This window comes from Equus quagga, chromosome 15 (assembly GCF_021613505.1).
Source record: "Equus quagga isolate Etosha38 chromosome 15, UCLA_HA_Equagga_1.0, whole genome shotgun sequence".
NCBI classification, from domain to species: Eukaryota; Metazoa; Chordata; class Mammalia; order Perissodactyla; family Equidae; genus Equus; species Equus quagga.
In genome coordinates, this window is record NC_060281.1 from 36882131 (window position 1) to 36904468 (window position 22338).

The 22338-nt window shown below is 43.9% G+C and overlaps 1 protein-coding gene across 2 annotated transcripts; it reads right to left on the minus strand.

Moving 5' to 3' along the window:
* Window positions 1–5046: 5046 nt before the first annotated feature.
* On the minus strand, window positions 5047–20786 carry PGBD1 (piggyBac transposable element derived 1). Of its 2 annotated transcripts, XM_046639376.1 has the most exons (7): window positions 20292–20780; window positions 17952–18361; window positions 16587–16743; window positions 13824–13912; window positions 12126–12255; window positions 11407–11503; window positions 5047–6845 (listed from the first exon to the last, which is right to left on the minus strand). In XM_046639376.1, exons 2-7 carry the CDS (start codon window positions 18345–18347, stop codon window positions 5285–5287), a joined length of 2430 nt encoding a protein of 809 aa, XP_046495332.1. In that variant the 5' UTR covers window positions 18348–18361; window positions 20292–20780; the 3' UTR covers window positions 5047–5284. The 2 variants fall into 2 exon arrangements, with proteins under 2 accessions (XP_046495332.1, XP_046495334.1); XM_046639378.1 differs by lacking the exons at window positions 12126–12255; window positions 13824–13912 and having other exon boundaries at window positions 20292–20786.
* Window positions 20787–22338: the final 1552 nt, after the last annotated feature.

Sequence of the window (22338 nt, forward strand, 5' to 3'; positions counted from 1 at the left end):
AGCATGTGGGCAAGTGGAAGGCTGGGAGGTAGAAAGTCAGAATGAAGGGCAGTAACAGGTTAGTGGTGGGTGGGGAAGCCCTTTGAGAAATTTCTTCCCCACTGGGCTAAGCTGAAATAATCAATCATTGGAGTTTTTCTTTACCATTTTCTAACATCCCCCCTGTAGCTCTCGAATGTTTGAGAAGCACTTATGCCTTCTTCTCAGCCCTGTGTCTCCTAAGTCTCTTCTCAAAGGATTTAACCCTAATTCCCATAATAATTTCTAAAGAAACCCACTGATTCAGATTCCAGCCCAACCCCATAAAAGGGACACCATCTTGAAGGAAGAATCTCCTCTGAGAACATTGTGGGCATCCTCAGTCATCCAGCTACAGCTCACAAAGACCCAGGGCAAGTGTGAACCTCCAAAACCACGTGCAGTTCCAAAGACATGTGAGGAATAGAATTTCTTCTGAGATGCAGGATAGAAAGCACTGCCAGCTAGAGACATATAGGCAATCTTTGTGCCCATTTTTATTAGTTTCTGCTTCCATCAAAACTCTGCCTTATCCATCTTCTCACTCCACTCTATGGCTACAAAATATTTATTAGTTGAACGAATAAATGAAGATATGTGGGCAGAACTAACATCTACCCATTCCTTCAGGAGACAAAGAATTTATTCTTCTATTTGGCCTCTTGTTCTCTTTTCTCATGTTTTCATCATCAGAAGTCACTTTTCAGAGTTTTTGCCTGTTTGAGTGGCGTGCAGGATTGACACATTTCTTTTGCATTTCAGATAAAGAATCCAAGATTGAAAATATGGAGACTAAATGCAAGCAAAAGAAGTTGGCTTTAGAGGAGGGAATACTTGAAGTAAAACCTAAAACATTCTACGCAGACCTCGAATTAAAGTTTCGCAGGGTCCCAAATGTGACAGTAGCAGTGAATGCGCGGGTCGTTTAGCAAAGCAGTGGAGCAGAGCCACGTGGGAAAAAGGTTCACGTTAAGGTGAGTGTAGGAGGGGCTTCATCCACTCCTCGGGGCTCTGAATCCACGAATCCACGGCGGATCCACCCCTGGGAAAAGCCGTATGCGTGTGCCGATTGGAGGAAGGCGATGCCGCAGCGCTCGTACCTGACTGAGCCCCCGGAAGCGCGCGGTGGGAGCTCGCACAGCGTTTTCCGCGGCTGCCCAGCCTTCGCACAGCCAGGCGCAGGCACATGGGGAGCGGCCATACGCATGCGCAGCCGTGCTGCCGTCTGTGACCCGTCAAGGCCCGGGCGCCTCTGTCTTCCTCAGGGCCGACCTTGCGCTTCAGCTGTGCGACGGCCCCGGGAGCAGATCGTGCGCGTGAAGTCTGCGCTGGCCCTTCATCAGGAGCTCTGACCTCGTGGGTCCTCACGGACGAGAGGCCTTTTAAGTGTCGCAAAACTTTCAACCGGCGCCCCACCCACATCCAGCACTAGGGGGTCCACGTGGGCGAGAGGCCCTATCAGTGTGAGGAGTGTGGCAGCGCCTTCAATCAGAGCTCAACATTTCTGGAGCATGAGAAAACCCATCAAAAAAAAAAAAAAAAGCCAAAAAAAAATATTAATTGGTAGTGTAATGCCTTCGGGCAGAGCCTGAAGGAGTTTGGTTGAATCAATGAAAGAAGAAATGAAGAGCTTAATTCTTACACCAGGAGTTCATCTACCACAGTGAAGATCAATTGTATCTTCCGTCAGAACCCATATTTTACTTCTAACAGCAAATTTTATTGAGAGTCCGTGTGTCAGACGGGAGCTGAGTATCACGTGATAAATAAAACACACCTTGACCCTGCATTGACACAGACACAGGCCCTACCTTGGAAGACAAATTCCAGTTATATACAAGCATAATCAGAGAGCTAAATACTTTGGTAAATATATCCTGGAGAGAAACTTTTATCAGACAGTTGGATTTGGCACTGTCTCCTTCCGAATTCTCACTTCACATTAGAAACTGCATGTGAGCTACAAGTTCCATATCCACTTGGGATTTGTCCTGAATGGCACAGGAGCAAAACCACAGCGAAGAGAGAACATCATAGTATAAAATGAGGGGAAGGTGCAGTCTGAGCTTGGGTCTTAGAGTATTCAGGCACAAAGGCAAAGCAGACTGATGTTAATTTTGTATCCAGAGTCCCTAAATAGATCACTCAGTGTGGGGAATGCAGGAAAACCTGGTAAGGATCATTTCTGTCTTGCCTTGAAAACTCTATGGTGATTCAGTTGAACAGTTTCTCCGAGCCAGCCAGATGACTAAGGGTGCCTGGGCCTCTTCTAATCTGTAAATTTACCCAATAAAGTTGTGAAGTCACCACTTGTCTTCATCCCTCACCCAAATTATTCTGTATTTTTTTCCCATTGAGGTTACTATCATACTCCACTGTTCCAAAGTGCACTTTAAAGATAAAACCATTTTTTTGGTGGCTAATTTTTCCCATCAAGTTGCAATGTATTCTCAGTATCCTGAATGGTATAGCTAATAGATTAATTTCAAGTCCTGTTTTGGTTACAAAAGAGATTCTTCAGAAGCTAGCTGTTTAGTAAAGGACATGATCTGAACACAAATAACTACCATGTAAGGAGTAGTCGTATTTGAGAAGCACCATAGACGTGGTGTGGACAGAAGTACCACAGGTGTTCAGTACAATGGTGGGGGAGGGGAGACAAAAACATCATATCTCTGGTATAGACCTGCAGGAAATTTTGGAATGCTTTCCTAAGTGATAGTTCTTCACAATTACACAGACGTTGATTTCTCCCGCAACGTGACTTTTTGGGGTTTTATAGAGAGAAGTACAAAAAGAATAAAAACCAGAAAAAAACCATAAAACAAATTGGTACTCAGTATTAGCCCCATGGGCTGTACTACTTACTAGCTATATGAATTTGGAATGCTACTTAATATCTCTGTGCCTGTCTCTTCATCTATAGAATGGGAATATGAATAACATAACATTTGCAAAACTCTTCGAACAGTGTCTTGTGCTATAAAAGTTATGATAAAACGTGTCTGTGTGTGTGAGAGAGAGAGATAGGAGTCCAAAACTTATTCTCCTGTATCCAACTTCATCTCCTAGCCTGGGAGGAGGAGACCTGATATGGATCAATGATATATCACTTAGAATTGGGTTCAGCTGGGAGTACCAAAGGCCCTCCCTCTCCCCTAGTAGCAATGACTTAAGATAGAAGCTTATTGTCCTCACATGTAAATTTTGAAGGTAGGCAATTTCCAGAGCTCCATTCCATAAAGTCTTCAGGGAACCAGGTTCCTTCTAGCTTATTTCTCCATCACTTCCTGAGCAGATACTGGTTGTACAGCCTCGGCCAGTCCTGCTCCAGACTTAGGGAGTCACTCACCCTTTCCCTTGGGCTCACTGTTTCTTCTCACCTGTGGAGTGGTATGGTGCTGAGGGCTATGGTGAGAGTGTGGGCCAGGCTCAGAGAGGTAATCTGCCCAAGGTTACATAGTTGGAATTCAAAGACTTTCTGGTGCCAGGACCCACATATAGTCCACTATTTATCATGCTTCATAACATACTGTCTCTACCTTGTGCGTGGCTGATGCCAAGTTGCTCCTTAGAACTCTCACTGTGGACGTGATTTGGAGAGGGGCTTGGGGAGGGAGAGCGTGGAGGGACGCTGTGGCGGGCAGCCAGGCAACATCTCAGAACTGTGATCTAAGTGACAGCAATGGCAGAGGAGTGGAGAGACACAGAGAGTCAAGAGAGATTAGAGGTGGGTGGTGGAAGGATGGAATCACAGACGACATCCATGGTACCTGGGTGGGTACTGATGTTACTCATTTAATATGGAACCCCAGAGAAGAGCAGGGTGGATTTAGAGGGGGGCAGATATTAAGCGCAACCTTTGATAAATGCCTAGTGGGGATGGCTGGAGGGCTCTAAATATCAGGATAAAAACGAAGGTGAAATAAGAGGTTATTCTGTAAATATTTCTTGTCCACATTTGCAATTACTATCTGTACCACTCACTTAAATCATTTAATCAAAACCTGCATTCTATTAATACTCTTGTAGGTAGATATTTATAGATACCAGACACTATCACTTGAAAGCAGAGACCAACTCCTCTTAGTCATGGATTTCACAAGGAATATCAGATCAATTGAAGGAAGCAGTGAACATATGAACATATTTTCTTTGAGCATCTGATTGTGGAGTAAGTGAATTTGTGACTCCATTACACAGGGCTTACACTTCCACCTCAGCACTCACATAACAGACACTCCTGTTGAAAGAATTCAAGCCTGACCACCTGGCTTCCAGCCAGGAATGGGACTGTAAATGTTAGATGTGAAAGGAATGCAAAGAGTTGTTGCGGCTGTGACCCACAGAAATGAGGTCAGGTCCATCTTCTCTTTACCCTCCAGACTAATTCACCAGTACTAGCCTTCAGCACTAAGCAGTCACAGTTCACATCATTCACTTCTTTCAAATATTTTCCCTTGGGTTATCTATCCTGGTGACTTTAGTCCTGGCCTTACTCATTTATCTCCTTAGTTGATTTCAACACGGGCTTTCTGTCAACTTAACTCTACTGCTATCCCCTCCTTTCTTCTCATGGTCATTCTATTGTTACTCGGATTTGTTTTATATTTCCTCAGTTTTCTTTACTCTTCTGGCTTCTGCTGCCGACTTCCACGGTCAGAGTAGGACACACCTTTCAATATTCAGAGGCACTGCTTCGCCCCCAGCTTTTCCTTCATGGCACTCTCCTCCTCCAACATCCCCGCCTGACCCTCCTCATCTACACATAGTCTGATCCAGATTTACACCAATGCTGAGGTCTTCAGCATCTTATTACCTATGTTATGTTTAGATCAGCCTTACGTCATGGGTTCTGTCTCAGTTTTCACCCAGGGATTCAGCGCCATTCTATGGTTACTATGACATTGCCTGCATTTTTAAAATGGCATGCTCCAGAGATAATTACCAAAAAAAAAAAAAAAGAAAGAAGCAGAATTTCATTCTTTAAATGAACAAAATAATCAATTCAACAAATAAATGATTTCCCACATGTCTAACACCAAAATTAGCCATAGTAAAAAGTAGCACCGGAGTTCAACACTTTTACAGATAATTTTTAACATTACTTGTTATAATAGTCTGTGAAACTCTATATAAATGTCTGATTTTTAAAAGTACTTAATTTCATTACATACATCAGCTTTGCTTTGGGAGAGTACAAACTGAAGTGTAGCCGTGATTTTTCTGTCTTGTTATTGTCTGCATTGTGTCCGTTTTACCTGCCTTAATCTGACAGATTAGCATTGTGTTCCAAGTAGAAATGTGCAACGTATCTCCAAAAATCGAAGAGGTCTAGAGAGGCACCTGGGTTGCAGGCTCTGTGTAGCTGCCACGCATTGTTCATGGCTACATCAATCATATAGCTCACCAAAATTGAGTACCATTTCTTGCTTCTTATTCTCACCTTATACTTGGAAATGATTTGATCCATTTTAGCTACACCTTCCCTGCATTCATCATACAATTTCACTATGGATGGCTGACTTATCTGAGGGCTCTCCTCATCATCATCCGCAAGACAACTTATCTCATTGACTGGCTCTATGCCAACAGCGTTCGAGCACAGACTGATAATGCCATCACCATGCCAACGACACAGAATTATCTCATCATTTTCTTCCACTCGGAAATCAAAATACCCCTTCTTCATTTTTTTCATATGTTCTGTATTCATAAGGGGACATTTTTCAGTCCTGTTCTCACGAATTGTTCCTGTTGCCCTTACCCCTTTCTTCTTCAAGGCTGACACCAATTTGACACTTGTAAAGAAGCTGTCAAAACACAGATGATAGGGGTACTGACCTCTCTCTAAAAGAACATCAGCAAAATTCATCACTAGATTTCCACCTAAACCAAGATCAAGATCCCTATCTGCCATCATAGTTGATTCTTCTTGATAGGGTTCAAACCAAACCACATAACCCTGTGTGGTTGTACCACACCAAATTTTATAGCCAATTCTAATAGGTTTCCCATTCAAGAATTGGTCACTATCAAAGCATTCACACATTGTCTTATCAAAATAATAGTATTCTTCTAGAGGAGCATACAGGAGGAAGTTTTTATTCATTTGCTTTATGAGAGGCCTCAACTTTGTAAACTTATCTTTTTGGTCTAAGTGGCTATTATCTGCAAAATGCAGGCATGAGAAAATCAATTCAAATCTGTCCCTTCTAATTGCATCTCTAACCAGGTTCTGATCGGCATCAGAGATTTCCCAGTACATGCCCCTTCTGGGACGCCTCACAAACCCACTCAAAAGCAGGACACCAAACACACACCTCATTTCCTGAACTGTGACTTTCAAGTTGACATTTTTCTGAGAAGCATAATTATTGGTTTCATTGACAATCAAGTTGAATGTCTCATCATCAAAAAATAATTCAAAGAGCTCTACTGGGTTCAACTTTTCACTCTTGAGATTCAAAAGTCCAGAATCCAGTGCTGACCAGTTTGGAAAGTTGGGTTTAATGTCTCTTTTGGTCCAATTCTTCTCTGGGACACTGAATACCTTTAGCTTTTTTGGAGCAGGCTGGGTCTCAGGCTCATTGTCTTCTTCCACATCTGAGTCACCAGAAAATGCCAGGCCTTGGAGCAGTTCACTCACTCGAGCTTTGTCTTTTTTTCTCCCTTTTCGGGTAATGTCTCCTGCAGCATATTCCAAGGATGAGATGTGCATCCGGGCCCACAAGTCACCCGGGTGACGGTCCTTCAGGGTATTCAAATGTGCAACCGTCCTTTCAGTAGGGACGGGAGTACTACAAGGGACTTGGGATGTGCAATCTCTGGGAAAGGAAAAAGAACATATGCTATAAAAATCCTCAGTCTTATTTGCTACTATGTGAAAAATCCACTGAAACCTAAGTATTCTTTTGTGGGGATTACTTACTTCTTACTCCATGAGGAGGAGTGGCCAGACCTAACGTTTCTGACCTCCCTCTACCTCTCACTCACTCATGCTTTAACTAATTGCTGAATCTTGGAGAAGGAACTGGGCTGTCCTCTTTAGGGGCAAGTGGCAGGCGTTCCACGCTCCTGTTTGCCCCAGGTCGTATTGGGCAGGCCCACACAGTGGGAGCTCTGCTACACTCCTCCTCTGCCACTCTGCCTGTTTAGCTCTGCCTCTGAGCTGCTTTATCAGCCCAGCTTCTGTCAAGAATAATGCTGAGGTTCCCAGAACCATCCGTCTTACTCCTGTGTCTCTCTCAATTGGTTCTGAACTTGGACACGGAAGGGGGTTAGGATTTACTGGCCCCAATCACCTCTCACAGAATTCCTGAACATGAAAGGATTTAGCATCTTCTAGTTCTACATTCTTATCTAGTGGACACACTGCTCTGGGGAGAAACAAACTTACTGCTTTTGATCTGATTTTTATGGGGTTTACAAGGAAGAAGCTAAAGTTACTAAAATGAAAAGTATTATTTTACACAAACTTCTTTTTTAATTGTAGAAATTTGCATTCCATTTACTAATGTCCTATTGGCAAATAGTCTAGTTTTAGATGACACGGGGAAAAAGCAGTGAAGAGTATGTTTTCATATAATTTACACTACGTATATTTATTTACTTAAAGCATTTATCAACGTGGGTGTCTTCCATGTCCACCCGTAGGACCCATTCAACACATCCATCTTAGAGTTCCCTGACATCCTCCACTTCAGGGACCCTCCCTGAATCCCATCAATATCTGAATCTTTCCACTGCTGAAATCTAAACTCCAAGAGCTCACTCCCTCTCCCCAGTGTCTTTTCTCTCCAGCCTCCTCACGCCGTTGTCCGGTGATGCCTGTTGTTCCGTCTCACTCTGACTCCTCCATTCCCTCCTGTTTCCGCCTCCCTTCCTATTCAGTCTAGACTCCATGATCCATCACCTTAGCCCCTCTCTTGCCAGACAGTCCATCACCCCACCGCAGTGTCCTTCTGTAGCATTGGACCAGCAAAACTTCAGCACTGGATCAAACCCATTATTGCTCTTCTCTGTTCCTCACTCAGGAGTGAGCAGTGCCAGAGGTAGACTGACTCTGCTAAAAATGAAAGGTTCCAAATTCAGCTAGTTACTCAATACTGCCCAGAAATCCTTCTCATTTCCTCTCGTCCCTTTTTTCCCAGTTCCCCATACCAAGTATTTCAAATCATCATCACTCTTCCCAAATCTTCAGCCCAGTTCTTGGTATCTCCAAATATCACCTTTGTTCCTACTTCAAAGAGGACCGAGAACTTTTCAAGCAGAAACTCGCTCTTTGAAACAGTCTCCTTCCCTGGCTCATGTGACTCCTCTCTCCTAATTCTCTAATCCTCTCTAGGCATTTGCATATTCTATTTCTCTGCCTCTCTCCTTTCTATCTCCTCTTTATCTAGCAAATTGCTGCTTACTCACTAAGTCTTGTTTCAGATGTCATCTCTTCCAGGATGCCTTCTCTAATATTCCAAACTTCAATTGGGTGCCTCTCCTGCACACTCTGTCACAGCTACAGGGCACTTCATTACATTGCATGGTAGTAATGAACTGCTATACCCCCATGTGACTTATTGAGGGTAGGGTGTCTGTGTAATATATGACTCTCTATAGGAGTGATGAAATGCTTGCTGAATGAGTGGAAAAAAGGAAGAATAATATGAAATGAAACAAAAGTTGGAAACTTCTAAAGGTATGCCTGGAAAACATAATCAACACAACTATCTCTTGGCCTTTCTTCTCTTATCAGTTCATCATTTGATTCCCCAAACCCAATTCTTGGTCCTTAATTCTGTCTAGTTCATTTTAGCCTGTGACATCCTGAGAAAGTTTCAAATTCCTAATAATCTGCTCCATGACAGTGGCAGGCCGTTACTTTTCTGCCAACATTGCTTGCCTTCTTCCTTTTAAGTAGTCAGAAACCCGATTTGTTTGTGGCAGTGATGTGTCCAGATCCAGGCCATGAGTTGGTCTAAGCCAGTGATGATAATTCCATTCCCCTTTTCTAGAAACTCTATGCTCTAGCCTCTCTTGTAGCCAGAGATGGTCATGTGACTCAGTTTCAGCCAGTGAGAAATAAGGGGAAGACTGTTGGGACTTCTGGGAAGGCATCTGCTTTCTTGATAAGAGGAACAGATAAGGGTAGAGGTGCCTTCTACCTGCTTTCTGCTTTAAACAGCACAGTACTTGGAGCTGCAGGAGCCATCTTGTGGTCATAGGTCGATAAACCAACACACTCAGGATGGTGAAACAAGAGTTACTAAGAGCCTGGACCCTTGAATACGAAAAACGAATAATGCCAAATGTTGTAGGAGATGTAGAGATAAATGAACCCTCATCTACTGATCTGGGAGTGTAGATGGTGCATTCTTTCTAGAAGTCAATTTAGCAGTACCAAATTAAATTTAGTAAAAACACATCCTATGGCTCAGCAATTCTGTTCCTCGGTATTTATCCCAAAGAAATTCTCACAGGAAGCATGTTTGAGGATGTTCACTGTAGCACTGTTTTTACTGGTGGGGAGTTGGAGGCCATCTGGGTGACCATCTCTGGGGGAGCTGATAGGCAAACCATGATAGATGCACACTACAGAAGACTATGCAGCAGTGATAAGTAAAGGAATCAACGTACACACGGAAATACAGTCAGGTCTTAAAATGTTAATACTAAGTGATAAAACAAGAACCAGAACAGTATGATTGATAATGCTATTTGAATAATTTAAAACACATGCACATAAAACCAAAGTGCATATTTTACACGAACACATATCAATAATGGATATGCATTAAGCCCAATATGATGAGAGAAGTAAACAGAGTAATGGCAAGAAGAGGTAAGGAAATGAGTGTGTGTGTGTGTGTCTGTGTGTACGTGTGTGTCTGTGTGTACGTGTGTGTGGCTGGGCAGAGGAGTAAAGGCACAGTGAGTCCTGGTTTCAGTTACCTGAGGCTAAATGTACCCAACAGGCACAACGGCAGGTTCCCACTCTGCAGTTATAACTCTAAGTAAGCTAAGGCACAGAACATTGTTTCTCTTCCTTTAGTGGAGCTGGGCTCAGACCTCATGAGCTTTAGGAAAAATTTCACTGCTCTTCTTAAGCTTCAAAGCATTTCTGTTTTAACTGAGATTTAGCTCCCTGTTTCCCTAAGATGAACCGGTGTCAATAAGGAGAATCCCCACCCCCGCCCTGCTCTCCAGCCTAATCATCCTACACTGTTTCCTTTCTGCTCTTTTCTCAAGTCTCTCAGGAGTTCATGGCCTCACCAGAAGCCAACCCTCTGCTTGTGATGTGGTCCCTCCCTTTCTGCTTTAGGAGTGTCTATGCTACACATTCATTCACTCCCACAACCAACATTTATTAATCATCTACTATTGTCTTTTATTTCTCCTTGTTTATCAGCTACTTTCCTTTTGATTCTTGGTCATGACTATTTTTATGGAGATTAAAAATTTCCTACTTGTCCTCCCTAAGTCCTCTTCCAGCTCTGACATTGCTTTCTTAACCATCATGGCAGCCTTACCTGCAGGCTTCATGCTCTTGTCTAACTTCTCTGCCTTCTCTATCTTCTTCTGCCTTTTCTGGCTTCTCTGTCTATAGCTCCACCAAATCATAAGGGAGACTGGGGTGGAGTGAGCAGGCAGCATAGACTGAGTCAGAACAGGATTCTGGGAGGCAACAGTGCACCAACTGAAGGTTTTGCATAATGACTGTATATTGACAGGTCACCTTCTTGGCATGGGGCCTCCTATGATCACAGAAGTAAGAGTGGCACTATGCCTGTATTATTCCTGGGAAGCAGACTTTTGACAACTGGTTTCTCTGGTTCCATTCCAATTTCTTCTTCTTCTTTTATTTTTTTTTAAAGACTTTATTTTTTCCCTTTTTCTTCCCAAAGCCCCCCGGTACATAGTTGTATATTCTTCGTTGTGGGTCCTTCTAGTTGTGGCATGTGGGACGCTGCCTCAGCGTGGTTTGATGAGCAGTGCCATGTCCGCCCAGGATTCGAACCAATGAAACACTGGGCCGCCTGCAGTGGAGCGCGCGAACTTAACCACTCGGCCAAGGGGCCAGCCCCTTCTTCTTTTATTTTAAAGATTGGCACCCGAGCTAAAATCCGTTGCCAATCTTTCTTTCTTCTCCTCTTCTTCCCAAAGCCCCCAGTAAGTAGCTGTAGTACATATTCTAGCTGTAGGACCTTCCGGCTCCGACGCTGCCTCAGCATGGCTTGATGAACAGTGCTAGGTCTGTGCCCAGGATCCGAACTGGCGAAACCCCAGGCCGCCAAAGTGGAGCATGCAAACTTAACCACTCTGCTGTGGGGCCGCCCCCCCCAATTTATTCTTATGTCTGCAGGATTTGTTCCGCTGAGAACCATGGAGACTCACCTATTGGGTATTCCTGACACCTCAGCACCTTGTTCCATTTCCTCAGAAGTTTCTTGCTTTGCGCTGAACAATCCATCTTCAGTTACAACTTCTTCAGCTAAAATAATAAATTAGTAATTTAAATGTCATCTGTTGCCTGAATTTCGGAAAAACAATCTTCAGGGTTGGGAATAGAATGTTCCAAATTAAAACAAACAAACACAAATCAACAGGTGTCCCAGGAGTGCAATCAAACACAATGTGGCACAGTACGGGAAGATAATGAGAAAGGTCAGTTAGCTGGGGGAGGGTCTAACAGGGCAAAGCACGTTGAAAGAAAATTACACATGGACAGGAGTGTTCTCAGAGAGTGGAGAGCTTCCTCTCAGGTAAACAAGGGATCAGGCAGAGGAGTTTGAGGGGCTTCCGGGTATAAAAGAATGCCTGAAAATGACAAATTATATGGGACCCTTCACAGGGAAGAAAAACAGGAGCAGAGAAGGAGTTGTTGAGGGAATTACAGAATACAGCGGGATGATCAGAGAACAATCAATAAGCTGAGTGATTAACAAGAGAAGAAGATAATGTGACTGGGAGAGATGCAAAATGACAGGGGCTGAGGCAGTGTGGAGGCATACACCAGAAGAAGGGGAAGGGAGGGTGAAGCTGACGGAAATTTCAGGGTTAATGATGGGAAAAGGAGAGCAGAGACAGGGGACCAGCCAGAGGCCTGTCCTTACTCATCAGACTGAGGTTTGTAATCTTCTCCTGAGCTAAGTTCCCACAGAGGTTCCTCTGAGCCAAACTCAGATGTGGCCGTTCCTCTGGGACAAGGGCCTGGGTTTCTTCCTCCTCAGTCTTTACTGATACCTAAAACAGCAAAAAATGGCCTCTTAGTCTTTGCTGTGGTAAGGGGTAACTGGTAAGGGGCCCAGTTGTGAAGGGTATTGAATACCACACTGGTATTCACTGGTAGACCAGTGGTACCAACCCTGCAGCAGGGGCCATGCTCTCTGAAGGCCTAGGGGAGGACTGTCCTTGCCTCCTCCTAGCTTCTGATGGTTGTCAGCAATCCTTAGCGTTCCGTGGAGTGGAGATGCATCACGCCAACCTCTGCCTTGGAAATCACACGGCATTCTTCCTGTGTGTCTCTCTGTCTTTACATAACCTTCTTAAAAGGACATGATCACTGGATTTAGGGCCCACCCTAATCCAGTGAGACCTCATCTTAACTTGATTACTTCTACAGAGAATTTATTCCCAAATCAGATCACATTCATAGGTACCTGGGGTTAGGACTTCAACATATCTTCGTGGGCGCGGGGGCGGGGAGGGGGGGCACACAATTCAACCCACAACATCATCTTAGCCCTACGTTAGTTAAGGTCATTTCCCTCTTTCTCTGTCCGGTCTTTTATTATTTAACTCCACACTAGTTTTCATTCTGCTGTCCACCCACACCTCTGCTCTTTCATTTTCCCAGATTTCTGATCATCTTATTCTTCCACAATTCAAACTTACTGATTATACATCAGTACAAACATTTAAATTATTTTGTTATTTCTTCTGGTGCAATCATGTCCAAACATTTCCATTTTGAAATACATACTACTCTTTTAATAAATTAATTGTTCTTTGTTTCTCCATTATATTACATTTTAGACAATTATATTGATTTAAAAAATCTGTACAGATAAGTTTTATTTTCTATATATTTCTTTTCAGGGAGGTAGAACATTTGTCATGAACAGGAGGCACTGGGTCTGCTAGGATTAAGAACCAATTAGAAGCCACAGAAAAGGACTGAGAGTGGAGAGGACTCCAGGAAGACACTGTCTTGAGAAAACAGATTTAGCCGCAGCAGACTTAAATGGGAGACAATTTTTTTAAAGCTATATGACTAAGAAAATGATTGAACCACTGGGACAATGAGGAAAAAACAGGAGTCCATTTTGCGAAGATGTGAAGATGTGATGTCTTGGATACACAGAATTTCCGTTATCATCACCAAATGTTAACTGGATATGTGCAAAATTTCCACGGAGAATATAAGAGTGTGAGGGAGACTTCTGGTTCTCGGGCTGGGGAGAGAAACTAGAGACCTCCCCAAAGATAAACATCAGTGACTAAGCATCAACGAGTGGAGGCACTTTCTGAAAACAGGAGCTTCACTCTGCCCCTCACTCCCATACCCTGAGATGTGGACGTGCCCCCTAAATATGGCACGGAATGAGGCAATAGTGCGTGATCAACACGAGCTCCTTGGATGAGCCATACATGGTCTGTGACATTCTGAGACAAGGTGAAGGCAGAGGGACTGTGCCATCTGCAAGGCTCCCAGGGGTGAGGAGTGTGAGCCAAGAGAAGGGCAGGGAATAGGTGGCCAGGGAGAAGGACGGCAGCTACGAAGCCCCCATAAGCCTGGGCACCCTGCTCACCTGGGACCTGGCTAAATGGATCTCAGCTACAGCTGCCTTGTCTCTGGGATTTTCTTCCTGGAGTGGGGCTGGTCCCTGGGGAGCAGGCCCTGTGAACGGAAGAGACCAGAGTCCTGAGTGAGACATGACAGCCTGAAGGAGTGCCCTTTGTGGGGGCCCAGCCCCTAAATCTTCAAATGCTTGTTAAAAATCCAAGAACTAAGTCTAACATAGAGCATCACACCTGTTTTCATTCTCTTAGGAATTCTGCAATTCTAAAACTTAGGGTCCCCCTCCCACAAAATTCAGTGGTTGCTCTACAGTGATGCACCTTCACATGCACAAAGAAAAACTAAAATCATAGATGAAAATAAAGAGAGGAAAGTAATAAGTTGGTGGTAAAGGAAAGACTAAGCAGAGAACACAGATGAAAGAAAAGAAATGCGGAACAGAAAGACAAGACAAAGAGGAAACAGAAAAGCAGAAAAGATGAAAGAGAGGAAATAAAATATTAAAAAAATTTTAAAAGTTGATAAAAGGGGAGGCTATATGTTGGAGCAGGGGGTATATGGGAAATCTGTGCAGCTTCCTTTCGATTTTGCTGTGAACCTAAAATTGCTTTCAAAAAATAAAGTCACACATACACACATAAATAGAAGAGATGTTAGCCATGAGCTGGAAGAACGTTTTGAGAATCTGCCTCGTTAGAAGTGGCTGATCCCAAAGGAACCACCAATAATTGAAACAGTGACCATGAGTGCATAGTGCCAGGCACTGCACTGTGACTTAAAAAGATTAGTTTCTATGCTCACAATAATCCTAAGAGTCCAAATTATCATCTCTATTTATCCTAGGCAGAATCAGAGAGATCAGAGGTAAGCGCAAAGCATGCAGAAGTCAAATATATTTGTTGACTGACTAAGTGAATGACCTGTTAAATAATTTGCTCCAGGTCACATGGTTGGCAGGTGACAGAGCTGGGATTCAAACCTCTAGAAGTCCTCCCTCTTTGCTATAACTTTTCTTTCTGGATTCTCTTCCTCCTGTCTTAGAGCTTGGGGAGGTAATTCCTCAGTTGCAGGATGCTAGGAATAGGGGGATGACATGTACCGCAAAGTGGCTCTTCCACGCCCCAGTTCACACCACCTTTAGGCCATGATGCTCCCTGGTTTTCACCGTGAAGGACAATCCTGAGATCTGGGCTGCAGTAGGGACCACACCACAAAGGCAGGCACGTTCCCACAGGCTCAGCTCTGGCCTATTCAGTTTGGAAAGTAAAGAATTTCAGTTTCAGTAGAAGCTGAGAGCCGAGGCCCAAGCCTACTGGCCTCTGGCAGAGCATCGGCCTGCTCTTGAGATACAGAGAATGAAGGCAGGGATCACACCAGTCAGACGCCAAAATATCGTATCACAAAGTGAAACACTCATGCCACCATCTTCTCCTAAAATTGCTCTAATGCCCAACGACCTAAAATTCAAGACATAAAAAATAGCATTCCTTGGATAATGGAAAGGGCAATTTCACAAACCACTTTGAGCTAAGGGGCACCAGGAATACTACAAAATCAGAGCGAGAACTTACATGTCTGATGAGGCTCTGTGGTCAGACATGTTTCATTTGTTAATTTCTGTATTTAAGGTTGAGGAAAAGAGCTGTGTCTTCAGAAATTCTCAGAGGAGCCAGAGTTCCCTCTTTTAACTGTCTGACCAGAGTTTGGAGGGTAGGGGAGGGAAAGATGGGACTTTCTGGAAGAGATAGCTCTGAAATATCTGAATACCAGGAGAGAGTTGCCTGACAATGAGGCCACAGACAGAGCTGACAGGCAGAGAACATGACATGAGCAGGAAAAGAATTAAAGGCCAGAAAGCAGTCATATGTGACACCTGAAGGAAGGAGGAGAAGACTCAGCAGGTGCCAAAACAGTTACCAGCATCAAACATTAACTGAGCATCAACTATATGTACAACAAGGTACTTGGCACAAAGCAGAGAGGTACAAGTTAGGGTTTTTGTTCTCAAGGGGTCTACAGATTGGCCGGGGAAATAGAAGGCAGTTATAAAGTGGATTTGATGTCAAAAGAACTGGGTTACAGTTCCAGTTGTGTGACTGTGGGCCTGTCACAGTTTTGCTAAGCCTCCAATTCCTTATCTATACAATGGGGAGAACACAGCCCACTTTACAGGGTTAATGAAGATGAATGAGATAATGAACACAAAGGCCCTCTGTAAACCGCAAGACCCCACACGAGGTAATGTATTATTATTTTTCAAGATAGGCAACAATACAAGGAGCCAAAATTACTGAATGAAGAGCACAAGTGATAATTCCAACCCAAAATACAACACAGAACATAGCACCACTTTTCTTTGCTCCAGGCACAATGGGTCACTGTAGAATCTTTTTGTTGCTGTTGTTTCATATCTAGAGGGAATAAACCTTGCTAGCTAGCAAGACAGCTTCGCACCCGATTCACTTTTCCTACCTGACCTCCATGAAATGCATAGATGCCAAACCCAACAGCTTAACAAGCACGGTGTAAAGCAGCTCTGCATAACTATAATAGTAAGGTCCTTCTTAACTATTAACTATTGAGGGTGTTGGACAATAAGATCTTAGAATTCTAACATTTTACAATTTCAAATGTTTTAAAAAGCTTGCTTAGGTACAGGGTTAAACAAAAACAAAACTTGAGGATACAGATAAACAAACTTTTACTAAGAAGACCATGCACTTGTCAGTGGCCTGCTCCCAGCATCCTCACTAAACTCAGTTCTGGCACTCACCACTCACTTCTTGGGGGTTCTCTTGGGGGAGCTCTGGAGGTTCACACTTCAGGGTGGTTACCCCAGGCAGGAACTGGATGCTCTGACACTCCAAAGAAGCTCCTTGATATTCTGTCACCAGTAGGTGCATGTCCCGTCCCTGAGTGTAGACAGGGGCCTGAGGACAAAAGATTCACCTTGAAAAGGCATCCTGGTAGGAACTGGACTAAACAGCAGTTAGGGACATCCTCAAGGGAACACTGGACAAGCCCCATTCGACCCTTTAAAGAAGCAGTGGGTAAGACAAAGTAGCAAGACAGAGACATTCACTCATTCAGCAAATATGGACCGCAGGCCTACTGAGAGCCAGGCTCTGTTCTACATGCTGGGAACACAGTGGCAAAGAAGAGGGACAAGGCAAGCAAAGCATCTCTGCCCAGAAAAACAAAAGAAAAAACCCAGATGGATGCTGAAACTAGTGGGTGGAAATTTAATAAGAAATAGGATATGTACATTGTCTGAAAATGTCTCCCACAGATTAATTACTACAAGGGAGAAAACGGTAACTGTGTAGTGGAGAAATCTGACAGATACCACCTTAACTTCATCAGTAATGGGACAACCCATGACCATGTGCCTCCTGATACAAGGCACTGAGAAGAACACAACATTATACGTGTGGTATTATAGCCAAAATGCACAACATTGATTTATCATGAGAAAATACAAGACAAACCCAAATTGAGGGGCATTCTATATAATAACTGGCCTGTACTCTTTAAAAATATCGATGTCATGACAGACAAAGGAATACTGAACTGTCCCACATTCAGGGAGACTAAGAGACACAGCAACTAAATGCAACATGTGATGCTGGATTGTATCCTGAATCGGGGGAAAATCGCCATAAAGAACACTGCTGGGATAATATGGTAAAATTTGAACCAGAATTACTTTTTGGAGGATAGTATCATAAGAATTTTAATTTCTCCAAACTTGATAACTATATTCTGGTTACACAAGAGAATGTCCTTGTTCTTCAGAAATACACACTGATGTGCTTAGAGGTAAAGGGGCATGATATGCACACTAACTCCCAAATAGTTCAAGAAAAAAATGTGTGTGTGTGTGGGTATGCACACACGTGCATATACGTTTGCACACATAGAAAGAAAGCAAGAGGGGGAGCGCTCACTCACACAAGAGTGGGACACAGCATGAAACAAATGTGAACAACTAGTGAATTTGGGTGAAGCGTATACAGTTCTCTGTACTATTCTCCCAATACTAAATAATTATAGACTATTTCAAAATAAAAAGTTAAAAATTAACAGACAAATGTTGTCCATTTCTTCTCCCACACCACCTCACACATTCTCTTCCTACCTGCTCTCCTGTGTCTCCTGCGTCTGTCTCTAGATTCTCCAGCGCTGTCACCACCTCCTCCCCATTCTCCAGAGGACATGCCTGCACAGAGGCCTGGAGATCCTCGGGCAGGATGGTCAGGAACTGCTCCAACACCAGCAGCTCCAGGATCTGCTCCTTGGTGCGTATTTCCGGCCTCAGCCACTGATGGCAAAGTTCTCGGAGCTGGGCCAGAGCCTCCCGGGGCCCGGTTACCTCCTGGTAGCAGAGCTGCCGGAAGCGCAGGCGGCAAAGCTCCTGAGTGTGGGAGCTACGTTCCCTTGAGCTGGACATCTGCTCCCATGTGGCATCTTCCTCCTTCATTGTCACAAAGCTGTCTCCATTTTTAGGAGCAGGGCCCGGGAAAGCTTCATCCATCTTGGGCTTAAAAGCTACGAAAAGGTTCACTTAGCTAGTGTCTATGCTTCAGAAACACTTTTCAAAATGTACATCTGAGGTCTAAGCATTGATCAGTAACTTGAAAATTACAAGAGCTTCAAGCTTTATGTAACATATTTATAATTTTGTCCCCAGTGTAAGTCATGCTCAAAATCTGAGTCTGCTTGCCTATATTATCAGTGAAATTAGCCAGAAGTATACCTTGAACCCTAAAGAGGTTGAGCCAGAGGTAAGAGATGTAAGGTGAGGGAAATGAGGGAAGAAGGGTCAACAACAAGAATGCTTGAGCAGCTTAAACTTTAGCTGGGAAGAAGGGACAATTTTACTCATGCAGGAGCCAGATGGCTGCCTTCATGGACAGATTAATAGACTCTCATCTCAAAGGTCATCTATCTCTGGGTATTTCTTACAGAATATTCCACCTTAAACGTAGGTGAGATAGACTATTTCCAAAGTCTCGCACCCCCTAAAACCTTTTGTGATGACATTTTGCCCCTCTTCTCCTCAAGAAGTGGAGTCTATTTTTCCTTCCCTTGAATCTGTGCTGGCCGATGACTTGCTCTGACCAATAGAATATGGCAGAAATGACACTGTAAGAGGAAGTGCTCTTGTGCCTCTTGGCACACTACCACAGGACTGCCATGCTGTGAGGAAGCCCAAGCTAGCCATGCAGAAAAGTCACGTGGATGAGAACCAAGGTACCCCAGAGAAAGCCCACATGGGCCTTGTCCCCAGCTGATTCACCAGCTGAAAGCAACCAAATGAGTAACCCCAGCACTGCCCATCAACCCACAGAATCATGAGAAATAATAAGCTGAGGTTGTTTTAAGCCACTAAGTTTGGGGTTTTAATTAACTTATATTTTTATGTAACCATACATAACTGAAACAGTAGACATCCTTTAGGTTCTTTTCCCTCTCTCTCCTCACTTTCTCCTTCTGTGATCTCTTTAATCACAATTTCAATATATCTTTATTCCAAGAACACTAAAATCTCTGGCTCTGACTTGCTTTTCACATTCCAGACTGACATCTTAAAATGCCAGCAGGATGCCTTCAGTTTTGGTCCTCTTCTGCACCATAGTTTCAACACATCTCAAACTGAAATCAGAGTCCCCTCAAAGCTGCACTCACTCTGGATTTCTCCATCTCTACTGGCATCACCACCGTCTTCCATGCATTCAGGCTTAAAACCAGCCCCTACATATAATCACTCAAGCCAGTCAATTCTTGTTCCAAAATGCCTCTTGCAGCCATTCCTTCCATTTTATTCCCTTATTACCATTTACATTCACTATTGCAATAATATTCTGTGTGGTATTCCTGCCCCACCACACACTCTATCATCACTGGATTGATATTTCCTAAAGCACAATTTGGACCATATTCAACACATCTCCCCTCCCCGCAAAAAAGTGGGTTTCAATTGCTTAATGAACTAAATTCAAACTCCCCAGAATCTGATCTTTACTGTTTTACTGGCTTTTTTGTCACTCGATAAACATTTACTGAGCACATCATTACTTCCCAGGCATAACGCTAAGCCAGAAATAAAAGACAGTCCCTACCTCCAAGAAAGCCATGGTCGTCCCAAATTCCTCATGTCACTGCCATGCTGACCACTCAAATCTTTTCCACCCACCTTGTACTTTATGGCCAGGATCGCCCTTCTAACAGGGTAAATTCCCAAGGCCAAGAGCAAACGCCACACCCAAACCCAATGAACAAACGGAGAAAACGCTTCTGTCCTCTAAGCCACTCAGGTGGAGGCGGGGTGTTCCCACGGAAAAGCGAGGCCACACCTGCCTCAGCCACCGCCCTCCCTCTCCGTCTCTATTACAGACCACACCCCCGATCGCCATCATCCCTGCTCCCTGAGGACAGGGGTTTATCTTTGCATAACCTCAGCGAGCCCGGCACGTACCTGGTATTCAACAGATACTGGTGGACTTCTGGATGACCGCACGGAGATGTACACGAGATGCCAGTAGCCAAGACACTGTGGCGGGCCCAGAAGGTATCTTACCGAGATTGCACTCAGCACCTAGCGCTCGGCATACAGTGGGCACTCAGTAAGTGCGTGTCTAATTGCTGGTTAATGGACCAAAAGTTCAAGGAACGTGCACAACAAAGACGTGGCCGACCTCGTGAAAGGCTCGCACGCGAGCGCGGAGGCCGGGCTCTCCAAAGTCGGGAGGCGCCCGCCAGCCTCCGCAGAGCCCGGGGCGCGGCGCCGCGCGGGGCCACCGGGACTCGCCCGCGCTCCCCGCAGCCGGGGCTGGCGGAGGGAGGGGGCGGGGGCCGAGGGCTTCTCCTCCCGCCCGCAGCCGAGTCCCGGCGTCCGGCCGTGCCGTGCCTCTCTAGGAACGCGGCCGCGCGTCTCTCTGGTGCCCCGGGCGGACCCCTGCCGCCACCCGTCCCGACTCAGGACTCTCAGCCGCCAGACCCCAGGCCCATCCGGACGACCCAAGCACGCCCTTCAACTATGGAAGTCATTTCAATTAAAAAACACCAAGACGGTAAAGGCAAAACTGAGACTCTGTCTTTCGGGTCCTCACATGCTGCTGGGGGAGACCGATGAATGATTACAATACAGCAAGCAGCACAAATTAATTTTCAAAATTTAAATATAGATTATATATGCACAATAAAAACTCAAATTGCATGGAGACCATAAAATGAAAAGTGTCCCACTCTCCAGGTTTAACCATTGTTAATATTTTGTGTATATCTTCCCGGGACACTACCAGCCAAATAGTAGCACTCAATAACCATTTGTTTAGGGAATAAATATGCATCTATATATCTTAAAACACTTATGGGATCACAATATAATTTTGCACCTTAGCTTTTTCAGTTAAGATAGCTTGGATAGCTTTCCATACCAGTTCATTTTTTTAAAGGCTAAATAGTATTCCATTGTATGGGAATACCATAATTTAATTATCCCTATTGCTATTTTTTTTTCTTTGTAAGTAATGCTACAGAGAACACCGTGGAATATCTTTATATGCTTTTATATTTCTGGGGTAAATACTACACGTTGGAATTGACTTGTCAAAGGACATGTGCATTTAAAATTTTGATATACAGCTCTCCTATTAATTTTTAAGGGTACTGCTGTTGAGTAAAAGGAGAATTTAATAGAAAAATTCAGCGAAGATGAACATCGCTGTTCACAAAATCGGAATTATAAACGACCAATTAACACGTGAAAAGATGTTCAACTTTGATAGTAAAAATATTCTTTAAAAAACGGTTTAAAAAGCAGACCCATTTTGTATACACCAGGTTGTCAAATACTCAAAAGACTAATTCCCAGGGTTGATGGGTGTGGACAAATGGGCATTTTCACAGACTGCTAACAGGATGTACAGGTTAGTATAAGCTTTCTGGAGGGCATCTGGCAAATGCATGGACAGCCTTAGAAAAACATGCCTACCCCTTTGTCTCATCGATTCTGGTTACAGGAATTAAATGAAGGAAAATAATTCTACAAGTGAGCAAAGTTGTTTGTACAAGGATGTTCACTGAAATATTGTTCATGGTGACAGAAGTCTCGATCACCTAAATGACTAACAATGGGGACATATACCACAGATAATATTGTGAACTCATATTGGAAATTACCGTCCATGAAGACTTTTAATGATCTGGGTGTCTTAATCAGGGATTTTTTTTATTTGTTGGCAAGGTTCAGGAACCTGTCAAATTAACTTAAAAGAGACCTTTATTGGAAGGAAACAAGGGTATACCATGGACTCGCAAGACCCGCGTGTAGATGGACTGCAGAAGCTGAGGGCTGAGGTTACTTCTCAGTCTGGCCTTCGTGGGATCCCAGCTTCAGGAGATGGCTTTATTGTTTTGTTTCTTGCTGCCAGCCCAGCGAGACTAAAATAGAGTTTGTCTCCATTTGATTTTTATGTGATCACAAAAATGGTTCCAGCTCTCTATTTCTTTCTGGTTCAAAT